The 15,976-nt window shown below is 46.6% G+C and overlaps 1 protein-coding gene across 2 annotated transcripts in view; it reads left to right on the top strand.

Annotated features, from left to right (window-relative positions):
* The first annotated feature begins 397 nt into the window (after positions 1–397).
* DBNL (drebrin like) overlaps positions 398–15,976 on the top strand; it is a 31,866-nt gene continuing 16,287 nt past the window's right edge. Inside the window, exons 1-12 of one of the 2 annotated variants that reach the window (XM_044279191.1) lie at positions 398–619; positions 3,939–3,994; positions 4,683–4,795; positions 4,878–4,952; positions 8,480–8,623; positions 9,040–9,117; positions 9,195–9,346; positions 9,839–9,872; positions 13,163–13,256; positions 13,369–13,557; positions 13,668–13,756; positions 13,829–13,913. In XM_044279191.1, coding sequence (XP_044135126.1) covers positions 537–619; positions 3,939–3,994; positions 4,683–4,795; positions 4,878–4,952; positions 8,480–8,623; positions 9,040–9,117; positions 9,195–9,346; positions 9,839–9,872; positions 13,163–13,256; positions 13,369–13,557; positions 13,668–13,756; positions 13,829–13,913 — 1,192 coding nt within the window. In that variant the 5' untranslated portion in view covers positions 398–536. The remainder of the gene's footprint in view (positions 620–3,938; positions 3,995–4,682; positions 4,796–4,877; positions 4,953–8,479; positions 8,624–9,039; positions 9,118–9,194; positions 9,347–9,838; positions 9,873–13,162; positions 13,257–13,368; positions 13,558–13,667; positions 13,757–13,828; positions 13,914–15,976) is intronic. The other variant, XM_044279190.1, reaches the window with a different exon arrangement.

Here is a 15,976-nt window from a genome sequence, read left to right as displayed (position 1 = left end):
ATTACACATGCCCTTTTAGTGACCACACACATTTATTTATTTTTATCGCATTCTAAGAGCTATAAGTTTTTTTTTTCCGCAATGTACTTGTATGAGGTCTTATATTTTTAGGACAAGTTCTAGTTTTTAATGCACCATTTTGGGTACATGTAATGATTGATTAAAGCCAGCTGTTTAGCTAAAACCCCGTAAAAAGACGTATTAGTGGTCACTAAGGGGTTAAGGCTATATCACACATGAAGGCACTGCCCCTTTAAAGGCTATATCACACATGAAGGCACTGCCCCTTTAAGGACATACAAAGTGCTGAGCTACAAGTAGGAAATGCAGAAACAATAGAGGAGACGCTGCAGGAAAGGGAACATCGAGCATTTCTGCAAGGTGACTCATGCAGGGCGGTCCCCCGTGCGGCCGGCAGGTGGCGCTGTGCGGGGAGGAGCTCTTCTGCACAAGGAGGAAGCGGCGGAGAGTGCGGCGCACGGAGCAGGGTGGAGGAAGTACCGGGCTGGAGTGACATCGCTAACCCCTCGCACATCATGTCTGTGAACCTCAGCAAGAATGGAGCCGCTCTGCAGGCCGCCTACAAGGACGTGGTGGACGGGAAGACGAAGACTGACTGGTGAGTGTGCGTGTGCACTGCAGCCTGTGAACTACTGCTCTCAGCATCCCCACCCCCTCCAGCTGGGGCTTGTACCTCTCTAGCTGCGGAGGAACTACGACCCCCAGCATGCTCTGACTTGCAGGTAGCAACCAAAATGAATGGAAGGTCAGAAGTTGTCACCACCTAGGGTCATACATGGCACCCATTTAAATGAATGGGCGACTGTGTAAGGCTGGGGCTACACCGCGACCTCCTGAGACGCCGCAGCCACCCATAATCCACACCTGACGGATTGTGAGTCGCGTGCCATTTTTACTCCTTTGACTTAAATGGGCAAATGAGCCTCTAGGAGCAACGGGGGCGTTACCATTACTCCTAGAGGCTCTGCTCTCTCTGCAACTGCCACGCCCCCTGTACTTCAATTGGCAGAGCCAGGGGTGATCATTTTTTACTGCCTGGTCCTGCCAATTGAAGTGCAGGGGGCGTGGCAGTTGCAGAGAGAGCAGAGCCTCTAGGTGTAATGGTGACGCCCCCGTTGCTCCTAGAAGCTCATTTGCATATGTTAAAGGATAATTTTTTTCAGCAATGCGGGCACATATGTTTTGATCTGAGCGAGGGAGATGGGGAGATAGAGCAGCAGCGGCCGTGCAGGGATCCGGAGCGACGCGGGTGCCGGGGAGTATAATCCATACGAGGGGCCAGGTCACGGGGGGGGGGGGGGGATATTTTAGATATCGGATAACTCCTTTAAAATCAATGTAGTAAATGTCACGTGTGATGTGCGACTCAAAACCAATCAGATTCCTTTTTTTTGTTTTTTTTATGTGACTGTTGAATCGCGGTCACTATGCGCCATTAGATCCAGTGTCGGCCTGTGGCCCCAGCCTGTTATAGGGGTCCTAGGTAGGGGACCCACCCTGCTGATGTCTATGGTGGATTATCGGTATGTGACATGTGCGTCTATGATTAAAAAAAATGAACTTTTATAATATGCAAATTAGCCTCTAGGGGCAGGAAGGGGGGGGGGGGGGGTGTTGTTCTCCCTCCTGTCACCTCCCTCCCAAGTCCTCATTGACAGGGCCAGGCAGCGTTCGCATCCTCCTGCGGGCCCGGAGTGCATGGTAAACCTCATGTCTGCGCCGCGCCGTTCGGTATTCAGCGTAGGCGCAGTAAGGACGTCGGCGGGCAGCGAGCGTCCTTCCTTTACTGTGCCTGCGCTGAATACTGAACGGCGCAGACGTAAGATTTCCCACGCACTCAGGCTGAGGTTGTCTAATCAGCTGGAGCTTTCATCTTAAAGGGATGTTTAAAGTGAGGAGTTAATCTGGCAATGAGTGCGGATTGTACTTTATAACCTTTTCTGATTCATTCCTTTAAATGACAGAAATCTCCTCTTTAACATGACTAAGAGCGCGACGCCGAGCCGGCGCTTTAAAGGGAGTGTGTCACCAGAAAATGACCTATTGTATAAGTCACGTTTTTATGTTAAAAACATTTTTTCCTATTCTTATTACTTATTATAATTTCATTATTTATTTTTCATTTTCCGTGCCTCTATATTTTAAAGGGGTTCTGCACTTTCAATTAACTGATGATCTATCCTCTGGACAGATCATCAGCTTCTGATCGGCGGGGGTCCGACGCCCGGGACCCCCGCCGATCAGCTGTTTGAGAAGGCAGCGGCGCTCCTGCAGCGCCGCGGCCTTCTCACTGTTTACCGCCGGGCCGCCCGCCCACTGACGTCACGACTTGTATCAACTAGAGTGGGCGCGGCTAAGCTCTGTTCACTTGAATGGAGCTTAGCCGCGCCCACTGTAGTTGATACAAGTCGTGACGTCAGTGGGCGGGCGGCCTGGCGGTAAACAGTGAGAAGGCCGTGGCGCTGCTGCCTTCTCAAACAGCTGATCGGCGGGGGTCCCAGGTGTTGGACCCCCGCCGATCAGAAGCTGATGATCTATCCAGAGGATAGATCATCAGTTAATTGAAAGTGCAGAACCCCTTTAAAGAAAATCCTCAAGTCCTGCAGTTTTCACACTGACCACTAGGCCTGAAATATGTGAAGACTAGAGAATTTCCTATTTTGAAATTCGTTCACGCTTCGTTTGTTGGTTAAAGGTGAATTGCGTTATGGATCCCGTTACCACTGACCATAGCGCAATTCTATGATGGAATGTATAACGGAATGCCTTTAGAGGCGTTCCGTTATTCATTCCGTCATAATAGAAGTCTATGGGCTGCAAAACGGATCCGTCCTGTTTCCATTATGCGGAATGCCTCTTATAGGTTTCCGTTATTTTCCATTCTAACTGAAAACAAAAACGGAATCCATAACGGTGAGGTGAACCCGCCCATAGTTATTCACTGCAACCAATCAGATTCCACCTTTCATTTTCCAAAGGAGCTCTGAAAAATGAAATGTGGAATCTGAGTGGTTGCTACGGGCAACTAAGCCAGTTTTCCTCCTTTCCTATAGTTTTGATAAATCCGTCCAGTGGACAGGCGCTGACCCGATTCTTTGTGTACGTCGGTTTTCTGCCTTAAGCGAAGACAGAAATCTACGGCAGCTCAGAGCTGTCGCACGGACTACGGGAGGGTGCGCCCTAATATATAACGGATCCTCATCAGAAATTAGGAGTGTCCTCCTGTAACGCAGGGGATATCGAGGCGGGAGCAGAAAGCGCCAGTCTTGATAAATCTCCCCCCCCCCCCCCCTACGGGAGAAGATATGCTCAGTAAACCTCAATCTGGCCCAGAACCAAACCCCAAGCCGGGCGTCCCACCCGTATAATTACACACTAGCGGCGTACTGCTGGGTGATGTCACCGCCCTGCACACTGCTGTCTTAAATCGACTCTACACCTAGACATGTATGAGAGAAAGCAGAAGTCGGCGCACATACCGTTGCCTTGCAGCCTGCACTGATTGTGCCGCCATATAGTGCCTTAGTGCGCAAGCAGGACGTCTCATGCGTTGGTTGCAGAGGTGCACATACACCTGGGGCCAGGTAATGCTACAGTAGTGGGACGGGAAGTGTATGACCGCCCACCGCTAACCCCACAGATATATTAGCTGATTTGGTGGGATTTCAACCCATTTAAGTCAAATACCAATATGACATGCTGTTTGCTGTTCTTACGTTTTCATTATTACTTCAGCATAATAGGACTGGGATCGGTAGCTTATGTTTAGGTTTGTTGGGGGTTATAGTCCTGCTATTACAGCACAGACTGCTGTTCTGCAGTTGCTCCCTTTTGCTGACGCTTTTGTCTCTGCTGATTTATACACCTCATAGACGATTTGTATACTACATGGCGGTAATTGGATCTTTATATTTCAGGGCTCTCTTCACGTATGAAGGCAACAGCAACGACATCAGACTGGCAGGGACCGGAGGTGTGTGGCTTGTGACCAGACGTCGGAAACCTTCTTGTATAAAGAAGTCTTAGGGTACTTTCACACTAGCGTTTTTCTTTTCCGGCATTGAGTTCCGTCCTAGGGGCTCAATACCGGAAAAGAACTGATCAGTTTCATCCCCATGCATTCTGAATGGAGAGAAATCCGTTCAGGATGTGTTTAGTTCAGTTACTGAACAACGTTTTGGATGGAGGAAATACCGCAGCATGCAAAATTCCGGATTAGTTGCCGGAATACCGGGTCCGGCATTAATTTACATTGAAATGTATTAGTCCCGGATCTGGCATTAAAAATACCGCAATGCCGGATCCGTCCTTCCGGATTTAAAAATAAAATAAAAATAGAAACTGATCCGTTTGTCCGTATGACAAATGGAGAGACTGATCCGTTCTTGCAATGTATTTGTGAGACGGATCCGCATCCGGATCCGTCTACAAATGCTGTCCGTTTGCATGCAGATTGCTGGATCCGGCAGGCAGTTCCGGCGACAGAACTGCTTGCCGGATCACTCTGCCGCAAGTGTGAAAGTAGCCTTAGCCTCTGGTGTAACCTCATGCTATGAGTATTCGGACTGTGAAAATCTATGCTTCATCTCACTATTATAACCCTCCTCCTCCTCCGTCTGGGACTTTCCACCATTCATCTCTCTTCTGTCTTCTTCTCACAGATGGAGGCCTGGAAGAACTTGTGGATGAGCTGAGCAGCGGTAAAGTCATGTATGCCTTCTGCCGAGTGCAAGACCCCAACTCTGGGCTCCCCAAATATGTCCTTATTAACTGGGTAAGGACATTGTTACCTGGTATCGGGCTTTTCTTACCATTGCCTCTTGTCCCACTTGTGTCACATGTTATTTCTCCTCCAGACAGGGGAAGGGGTGAATGATTCCAGAAAAGGGGCTTGTGCCAATCACGTCAGTACTATGGCAAACTTTCTAAAGGTAAGAGTCCTACTCCCTGTGTTGGTGCAGTCGTAAAAGGGTGTTTTAAAGGGATTTTCTTCTGAAAACCGCACCACACCAGTCCATGTGTTGTATCTGGTATTAAAACTTGGCTCTATTGACGTGAATAGGGCTGAGCTGCGATGCCACACACAACCAGCAGATAGATGTGGCGCTGTTTTTGAAAGAAAGCAACCCTGCTTTTCTAATCCCAGGCAACCTCTTTAATTCAAGATTTATGAGGACACGTCTATATATGTGTATGTTAAAAATGTGACATGTCTGCGTGTCACTTGCCACAAAATAGTTGAAGAGGTTTTCTGGGAAGGTGACTAAATGTCAGCATTCAGACAACCTGTGGAAGGAAGATCATTTCGCCTCCGCTTACCACCCCATCACGCTGCAGATTCTGCCACCTGGGCTGTGCGTATGTGGCCTCGGGCTCTTCCACTGATGTGTCGGCCATATCTGCTTCTGTGTCTTCCTGTTCAGAGGAGTGGTGAGTAGTGGTGTATTGTTCCTTCCCCATCTTGTCTCAATGCTAGGATTTAATCAAGGCCCCAGAGAACCACTTTAATTTCCAGTGAAAAGGCGGTAAAGCTAAGTGTAAGCGCTGGACCTTGTAGTCACAGCTGCAGTTTTGTGTTTCTTGGCCAATACAAAATGTGAGATGTGACACACGCGCACCTCCTTTGTACAGGCTTTGAAGGATTGGCAAATGTTTGTAAACTTAACATTCCCCCATCCATAATAGTTGGGGGGACGGGGGGACTGTCCCTCCGCTCTTTGTGTAATGTATGGAGCTGGTTACTGATTAACAAGGTTGTAGGATTTCGGACCATTGAAGGCCTATCCTTCAGATAGGGCATCAATATAAAAGTAAAGCCTTGTATGCTCTAAAATAACCCATAGCCTTTTTAAAAAAAAATGTATGTAATGATGATTTATGTAAGTGATTACTGTACTTTTCGCCCTATAAGACGCACCTAGGTTTTAGAGGAGGATATTAAGAAAAAAAAATAAGGTCAGACCATCAATCAGACCCCTAATATTAATCAGACCTCAGCTGACAGCCCCAATCAGACCCCCCCCCCCCCCATTGTTAATAAGACCTGAGATAAAAGCCCCAATATAAATGAGACCCCATTCAGACCTCAGATCAGCCCCCATGCCTCTTCTCATCCGCCCCCCCCCCCCCTAGCCTCAGTCCAATAATGTGCCTATCAGTCAGTGATCTCTCACCAAGAGGTACACTACCCAAAAGTGGTCTCTGAAAGGATTTTGTTTAATAGGGCCGTTGGGGAAGCACTTTTATGCCCTCTTGTAGCAACACCCAGTGTCTAACCAGACCACCCCTGTAATCATTAACATACTGCCTGAGAAACAACGGCATGCTGATGCAGATTTTAATCTGGATGTTTTTGTGTGTGTGTAATATATATATATATATATTATAATAAAAAAATCTGTGCTGTACTTGGATACTAGCCATAATTGTGGCCCATTATAGTAGGAACTACAGGAGAACTCTCTAAATATATGTGACTGTGCTGTGCGCCTCTTCGGGGCCTGGATTTTGGCATTCTTCCTGTGAACATGTTCTTGTGAGAAGCAGCGATGTGCTGTAAACTATAGCAACCACTAGGACTCCTGCGGTTAGACTGTGCCGTACAATATGTTCCATCCCGTCTGTCTTATTAAAGGGATACTAGTGTCAGATTCCGTGTTGTTGTCACTTGTGCAGTAAATTATTTTTCTTGGGCTAAAATACTCCTTATTCGAGTGATCTTAATCTAAAGGGTCTGACTCTGAAATGCTGTGCAGTTTAACCCTAAGTTCACACTTGAGCGTTTTACAGCGCGTTCCTACGCGCTGTAAAACGCGCAACACATGAAAACCAATGCTTCCCTATGGGGCTGGTTCACATTTTCGCGTTTTACAGCGCGTTTGAAGTTCAGGAGATTTTTTTGGGGCGTTTGACGCGCGTTTGGGCCATAGACTCTTTGGACAACACTGCTGTCAATCACCCAAACGCGCGTCAAACGCGCGTTTACTATTACAAAAATGCACGGCAAAAACGCGCGTTTGAGAAACGCTTAGGTGTGAAACCAGGGTTAAGCCTTCCCTTGTAGCTGTTAACCTTGATCTCACTGGTGGTTAAAACAGGAGGGCGATATTGTAATATTTACAAAAGGCCGGGTAGTGAACAATGTGAGATAAGGGACGATGGGGAAGAGATAATTGACTTTGTGACAGCTGCCAGGAACTGACTTGCTTACAGCGTACCTGTCGTATAATATTTTTAGATAAATCACATCCTCTGCAGTTTCTATTCTCCGTCTGAAGGATCTGTGCTAACCCTTCCATGACTGGGGTTATTTTGGGCCTCCATAACCAGTGCAGGCTTTCACCTTTTGGAATGCTGCATTTTGAAAGTGATTTTAATTTTTTGTGTTTCTCAGTCAGGGTGTTTTTTTTTTTTTTTTTGTTAGACACGTGGTGCTTTCTTATTATATAAAACTGAGCAGTCAGCTGTCTGAAGCGGCTGCGACCTCTTCCTGGGCCGGTGACATGATATTTATTGGTCACATGGGCTAGGCAAAGCTCAGTCCCATCAGTATTAGGCCTCATGCACTCGGCCGTTGCCCGGCCATGTCTGTATTGCAGCCCACAAATAGAGGTCCGCAATCCGGAAGGTGCGGTGCGGAACGGAGGCACAGAAACCCATGGAAGCACTACAGAGTGCTTTCATGGGGTTTCTCTCCGTGCCTCCGCCCTGCAAAAAAAAAAAAGAACGGATCACAGACCTGTTCAAGTTGAGTTGGTCTGGATCCGTCACAGCAGTGCCCATGCATTGGGGACCACAAATTTCAATGGCTGTGTGCCTAAGGCTATACACATTTTTGCAGAACGGGTGCGGACCCTTTCATTTCAATGGGGCCGCAAAAGATGCAGACAGCACACTGTACAGACAAAAATAGGCATTTTCGGCAATGCGCGTTCCGCAAAAATGCAGAACACACATGGCCGGTATCTGTGTTTTGTGGATCCACAAAATCGGCACAGTCGTGTGAATGTACCCTTAGACTGACTTTCCTTGGACCCACCAGAGGAAGTGCTTCTGAGCTTAGCCCCGCTCAGGCCATTGATACTAGTCGTGACTAGCGCCGCTGCCTTCTCAAACAGCTGATCGACGGGGGTCCCGGGTGTCGGACCCCCGCCGATCAGGTGCTGATGATCTATCCAGAGAATAGATCATCAGTTTTTAAAAAACTGCAGAAATGGATCTCCCTCCCTTAGCTATAGACCCGGCCTCTGCACATAGAGGATCATTCATGGGTTCAGATTCGTAGTGTCCAAATGAATGCCTTGTAACGTATGGAGTTTCGATGATGTAAGCAGCATTTGGTGGTTCACTCTCAGGTGGCCTCCTGGAACAAGTTCTTAATATAAAGACTATATTACCACATGCCTGCATGTCTTCTCGCAAGCAACTGATCTTCTGTCTAACCTCTGTCTTGCCCTAGGGAGCCCATGTGACAATTAATGCCCGTGCTGATGAGGACGCGGAGCCAGACACCATCATGGAGAAGGTTGCCAAAGCTTCTGGAGCCAATTACAACTTCCATAAGGAGACCAGCAGAGGCAGTGATGCTCCCCAGGGCCCGGTGGTGAGGAAATCCTAGCAGCCAGAGATGGTTCAGATGGGATCACGTTTATAAAGCTGGGCAGCACTCGTTTAGCTGGTAGCTAGATCTCCCAACTCCTCTCCCTCAGAACGTGTGCACGGCCAAGTATGCATGTCTTCTGAATGGGAAGAGAAGAGTGAGCCGCTACCAGGTTCTTCTGGTTATGGCTTATCTCTCGGGGACAAAAGGATTGAGCATGTTGAAACCCACCTGTCCGATCCTTCTCTTTCCTGACATCTGCAATCCAGGAGAATCCCTATACACAATAGATGGCAGGTTCAACTAACATGAATGTGTATGGCCAGCCTTTGAAAGCGGTTTTCATCTGCTAGAACATCAGTGGTGATAATAAAGAAAGCAGCACACTGGTGACATTGATGTTTCCCTCTCTACCACAGGGCTCTGTGTACCAGAAAACAAATGCAATGTCTGAAATAAAACGGGTTGGAAAAGAGAACTTCTGGGCCAGGGCAGAGGTGAGGTCCTACTGCTAATAGCCGCTGCTTAATGATGGCCTTGCAGGTGTAACCCACCATTCATTCTCTGCACATAGAAAGATGAAGAGGAGCGCATACTGGAGGAACAGAGAAGAACGAACTCGGAGAGGGAGAGATTGGAGAGGGAGCGTAAAGAGAGAGAGCAGAAAGAGGCAGAGGAGAGGGAAAGACGATTTAAGGAAAGGGCAGGAGCAATAGATGCCCAGAGGTAAGTGTGGATTTCATAGAGCACTCGCTGCCTAACGCCATAGTCTCCAAACTGTGTCTGTCCAGCTGTAGCAGAATGACAACTCCCAGCATACCCTAATGGCCCTGGCCTGTTGAGAGTTGTGGTTCAAAGGGGTTATCTAAGACTTAAAAAGATCTGAAAGAGTGGCCAACCGGTGGTAGGTTAATACTTACCCGGGCTACTCTGCTGGGTTCCTCTGCGATGTTCTGGCATCAACATTGTGACTATCACAGCCAATCACTGGGTCACATGCTGCGCGGGTGATAAGTCACCACTGCGCCCGTTAATAAGACAGCAAAGACGGCCAGGGAGCAATGGATCCAGAACCTAGAAGTGGGGGACCAGGTAACTGTCAACCCACCATGGGTCGGCCACTCTCTGAGGTCCCTTTAAGTCTTGGATAACCCCTTTGGTGGGTTGGAAACCAATTTCTTAAAGGAAACATATTAACTTTTCTTTACTCCCATACAGGATGCTACAGCTAGACGCAGACAAAAAAGATCGGGTGAGTGATTGTGCAATGATGGTGTCGTATGCAGTAAAACTTCGTCCATAGGATTTTAAAAGAACTGTTGTGTTGGTCCAGCTACAACTCCCACCATGCCCTGCTGTAGGCTGACTGCAGTAGGCTGTCTGGGCATGCTGGGAGTTGTAGGTTTGCAACAGCTGAAGGGCCGCAGGTTGAGCATCCCTGACTACTGTATTATCTTGTAGGCCTATCTAGTGGCTCCCCACCCCTCGCATACTGCAAGACACTCCATTGCTTTGTAGAGAAATTTTTATATCAGTCTTTGCCAGTCATGATTTGCTATCAAATAACCAGATGATCAATGTCCATCAAGGATTTATAGGCTATAATCTAAAAAAATGTCACCAGAATTCTTCCTTTACTTAAATTATAAAGAAGCAATTCTAGGGAGGCTAGACACTATAGAGAAGGGGGGGCAAGTTCTGGTCTTGAAATGAGAAACACTCTATAAGAGTATCCGACGTTCTTGCAGATATGTGCCTATGCATTACATTTCCCATAGAGCTGCCGCTGTGAAATAAAATATTCAGATTATTACGGCTCTATGAATATTTAAAAATAGTTTTTTATTTGTATTTCTGTAATATATGCACAAGGAAATGCATGTGAGTCTAAATATACATGAATGTAATTTATTTATTTTTGTTAGGTTCTTTAATTAGATTTAAAAATAGTATCACCAAAAAATGCCCTGTAAGCCACAGGCAGCATGTTGTAGAGTTATAGTTTTATGGGAAACTATTTAGGATAACTTGTGTTTTATCCATTTGAATTACTGCTCATTCTGGACTTTTCAGTCCAGGAGGCGATCCTATAAGTGATTGACAGCTGTCACTGTATACACAGTCATAGAGGGAAGGCTGTCAATCACTGATAGGTCCGCCTCCTGGACTTCAATGCTCAAAATGAGCAGGAATTTAAAGTGTAACTATAAATGTTTTTAGCATATGTTACTGCTGCTGCAGCATTATGTATGAAGCAATCTTTAGTTTCTTCACCTACCACAGTTTTCCTTGAGCTTGTCCCTGGTTACAGCTGTTTTGAACCCTACAATATGAGGATATTCCCAAGATGGCTCCTAGTTCTGAGGCCAAAGCTGCCTTCCCTCACTTTACATACACACTGCTTCAGTCATCAGCTTCCTGCCAGCCAATCAGATTGGATTACTGAGAGACACGCCTCCTCACTCTGATGCCTAATGCAGACATGCAGTGTGCAGGACCGCCCCTCTGTCTTCTGTTTACAATGAACTGGAGACAGACAAGCCCTAGTAACTGTCTTTTAAAGGGCTTCTGTCACCCTCCAACTCAGTTTTCATTTTTGGGCATATTAAAATCCTTATTGGACGACTATTCCCTATATAGGGCTCTTGCCTTGTTCTGTGGCTTGGTTTCACAAAAAATCTAGCTTTTAAAATATGCAAATGACTTCACTACCAGCAAGTAGGGCGTCTACTTGCTGGTAGCCGCCGCATCCTTCTTTCAAAAAAAACACCCCCCTCCTCCTGTTGATTGACAGGGCCAGGGAGCGCTCTTCTCCTCCGGCTGGCCCTGTCTGCAATTCAAATCCCGCACCTGCACCTTACGTGTCTTCATTCTCTGAGAGAAGGACGCTCGCTTCCTCAGCACCTCTTCAGTGCGCCTGCGCCAATGACGTCTTCTCTTTCGGATTCTTCTATATAGGGAATATATATTTTATACTACTACTGTTCTCCTGTATGCTAATACATCATTCTCTGTGACAATATGGCATAGGCTGCTGTAAGGGCAACACTTAGGCCCCTTTCACACGGGCGAGTATTCCGCGCGGATGCGATGCGTGAGTTGAACGCATTGCACCCGCACTGAATACCGACCCATTCATTTCTATGGGGCTGTTCACATGAGCGGTGATTTTCACGCATCACTTATGCGTTGCGTGAAAATCGCAGCAAGCTCTATATTCTGCGTTTTTCATGTAACGCAGGCCCAATAGAAATGAATGGGGTTGCGTGAAAATCGCAAGCAAGTGCGGATGCGGTGCGATTTTTCACGCATGGTTGCTAGGAGACGATCGGGATGGAGACCCGATCATTATTATTTTCCCTTATAACATGGTTATAAGGGAAAATAATGGCATTCTGAATACAGAATGCATAGTAAAACAGCGCTGGAGGGGGTTAAATTTTTTTAAATAATAATTTAACTCGCCTTAGTCCACTTGATCGCGGCCCGGCATCTCCTTCTGTCTCCTTTGTTGAATAGGACCTGTGGTGAGCATTAATTACAGGAACAGGACCTTTGATGACATCACTCCGTTAATCACATGGTACGTCACATGATCTTTTACCATGGTGATTCACCATGGTAAAAGATCATGTGACGGACCATGTGATGACCGGAGTGATGTCATCAAAGGTCCTGTTCCTGTAATTAATGCTCACCACAGGTCCTATTCAACAAAGGAGACAGAAGGAGATGCCGTGCCGCAATCAAGTGGACTAAGGTGAGTTAAATTATTATTATTTTTTTTAACCCCTCCAGCGCTGTTTTACTATGCATTCTGTATTCAGAATGCTATTATTTCCCCTTATAACCATGTTATAAGGGAAAATAATACAATCTACAGAACACCGATCCCAAGCCCGAACTTCTGTGAAGAAGTTTGGGTTCCAAACATGCGCGATTTTTTTTTTAATATTTTTTTTCACGCGAGTGCAAAACGCATTACAATGTTTTGCACTCGCGCAGAAAAATCGCGGGTGTTCCGGTAACGCACCCGCACATTTTCCCGCAATGCCCGTGTGAAAGAGGCCTTAGTGTACCCTAACAGCAGGCCTTGTGTACGGACAACCGAGTGGTCCTTCCTAGACCCCCAGGGCTGACTGCACAGGGGTCCCCTAGTCCTGTTCGTGTCACCAGTTTGTGTCATGTGGTTGCGTATTTATTTAAATGAGCACCACATGATAAATTGCATCTTTCCCTGGCAATATCAGGCTTTGGTGGTCAGACCCCCAGAGATCTGCTGATCCCTGGAATGTCTGCAACTTGAAATATCCGTAAATTTAAATTTAACTAATATTCAAGTCACCAGTGGAGAGATCTGCAGAGTTGCGTGAAGATCTGTAGGCATTGGTGCACATGTTGAATGAGAGGACATGACGCTGCCGAGTTGGTTGGAAATTCATTGGTATATATATAGATAGTCCAAATACATTTGCTTATATTATTAATATAAGAAGTAACAGCACACGAAGATACAAGTCACAACCTTAATGTCTTGTTCAGGACTCTGCTGCCCAGAGGTCAGTAAGTGCACGGGAGATGTTCCAACAGAAAGAGCGCTCTATGCCTAGTGCACCTGCGGCCAGCACCCAGCCTGGTGAGTAGCTGATAAAGGGGGTACGTGGTGGTCTTCTGCTGTCTCTCCCTCACTTTGTTTTCTGTTGCATCACGGCGTTTGTCTCTTTCTGTCTCATGGTGTGTGTTTTCAGGAAGGCTACGCAGTCCCTTCCTGCACAAGTCGACCAGTCAGCCTGAGCCAGAGTCTCCTCCATCATCCCCTGTAAAAAGTGTTCAAGAACCCCCTGCATCCCCTGTGTATCGTGCTCATCAGACACCTCCAGAGTCTCCTGTTGCCCCTGTATTTCATGCACCTCCAGAACCCACTGTCAATGTGAAAGGTACAAAAATGTAGCCTAAAGCATTTGCACTAGGCAAGTATATTGTCGGGCCCGACAATATAGGCTTCATGAGCTTATATGGAGAGTGTGTGTGCCTTTCCTTTCTGCAGAGCAATCCTATGAGCAGGAGGAGGAGGATTTGTACCAGGAGCCCGAAGAAGACGTTGTCTACGAAGAGCCTCCTAAGGAGGATTCTAGGGTAAGAAATGTCCTCCGTGTAGCACTTGTCTCCCTATCGCTGTTGTCCGGTTACTGAATGCTCTCCCTTCAGGTGCAGCAAGAGGAGGCCATCTATGAGACTGGGGTGGATGAAGACCGGGGACTGTGTGCCAGAGCGCTGTATGACTACCAAGCTGGTGAGTGGAAATGACACCCGTCAAATATAAATGTCAGGTCCCCATGCACCCAGCATACGCTGAAAGGGTGTCCTTTTGACAAACACTTGACTTGTGCGTTTTGGCAATTTTGTTTAATTTAAAAAAAAATATTTTTTTGACTGGATAGGAAAACCAACACACTTCTATACAGAGGGACACCGTAAAAAGGTGTATACTGTGAGGAGTCAATGGCCGATGTGTATGCATATGTCTGAGACTTATGTGACCTGTATACATCTCCCAACATACAGTAGATCTCTAGTGGGATAGAAAAATGAGCAGACCCTAGTAGTAGTTTTAGATGGGTCCTCCTGCTCGGACATCCCTCGCACTATGCATCCCACAATATGCAGTGAGCTGACCAGCTGCTGGGGACGGCTCCTCTTCTCTCTGTCTCCTCCATTGCATGCAGTTGTTTTTTTTGGGCTTTTGAGCTGTTACTTTTCCCTAGCTGGAGCCTGTGTGATAGGAACTTGTGGTTGTCTGGAGTCGGAGGTCTGTACGACAACCACAACCTGTTTTTAGAAGCCTAAAAAGGGGATATCTGTGGTGACCTGTACAAAATGTTCCTTCCTGAATGTAAAGTTCTGCATCTCATCAGAAGCTGCTACCAGTAAGGATATATTGGAGAAACCCCCCCCCCCCCCCACCTTATCAGAATCTGTTGCAGTCCTGCACCTCTGCTCGGACCCATGGCCCCTAATCAGAATCTGTTGCAGTCCTGCACCTCTGCTCGGACCCATGGCCCCTAATCAGAATCTGTTGCAGTCCTGCACCTCTGCTCGGACCCATGGCCCCTAATCAGAATCTGTTGCAGTCCTGCACCTCTGCTCGGACCCATGGCCCCTAATCAGAATCTGTTGCAGTCCTGCACCTCTGCTCGGACCCATGGCCCCTAATCAGAATCTGTTGCAGTCCTGCACCTCTGCTCGGACCCATGGCCACTAATCAGAATCTGTTGCAGTCCTGCACCTCTGCTCGGACCTATGGTCAGCCCTGCCTAGTGCAAAAACTATGCACCCCTTCATATTAGGACCATAGAGATGGAGAGTGGGGAATTTACTAAAGACTGTATTCATACTTTTGGGCATTATATCGCTATTTCTTACTGTTTCGCACTATTAGGTCTCATGGACATTTCTATGACAAATATGGCAGCATACGAACTGCACTGCCAATACATAGTACATAATTCATGGGTAGTTTGTGCACTGCTCTGTGGTGCCATCGTGTGGGACCAGTTTCTCCCAAAAGGTAACTCTTCCATTAGAGCAAAACCCGTCTGATTTTAGAGACGGGAAGAATTATTATTAATATTATTATTATATTTTTTTTCCCCTCACAATACAGTATGAACCAGTAGACAAATGGGTGGCCATATTCCTCAGCTCAGTGACACAGATCCAGAACATTGACCCTGTGTATTGGACCGTAGATGGATTTGTCTTTCCTACCTGTCATTTCAGGTCACTTTACAGAGTAAACCCTCCTCGGCTTACATGTGACATGACACCATGCCTAACCATTATCTGTGGGTGTCCACTAGCTGATTTGATGTCTCCCATTCATTGCACGCATAGAGGAGATCCTGCTCCGCTGTAGTTTTGTAGCACATCCTCAGAACTGGACATCATACAGCAGTGCAGAACATTGTAGCTGTGAATCCAGCACTTGGATGAGGTAGTAAAACAGATAATGGAACCAGAAGTGTTTCTGTCTCTTTTTCATGGCAGCTGCTCCTTCTCCGCTCTCCATAAACTTCCATGAGTGGCTTTTAACCTGATATCCATCTCTGCCTCCTTAAGATGTATTTTAGCAGTGAACTGAGGGTGAATAAACGATTCAGGAGGTAGGAGGAGATTAAGTGGAGAATGAGCTTTTTTTTTTTTTTTTTTTTTTTCCTCTAATAAGATATATTACAAACTTACCTATAATCTCTTGTACTATTGATTTATGCAGTTTGGCAAAATGATGCTTACATTATGGGTGCTCTGAAGTTTTATGTAGCAAAATGCGACTGTCTGCACAGCCATTCCATTGGT

Source organism: Bufo gargarizans, chromosome 2 (assembly GCF_014858855.1).
Source record: "Bufo gargarizans isolate SCDJY-AF-19 chromosome 2, ASM1485885v1, whole genome shotgun sequence".
NCBI classification, from domain to species: domain Eukaryota; kingdom Metazoa; phylum Chordata; class Amphibia; order Anura; family Bufonidae; genus Bufo; species Bufo gargarizans.
The sequence above is the reverse complement of the archived record's forward strand: the minus strand, read 5'-3'. Positions and strand labels throughout refer to the sequence as shown.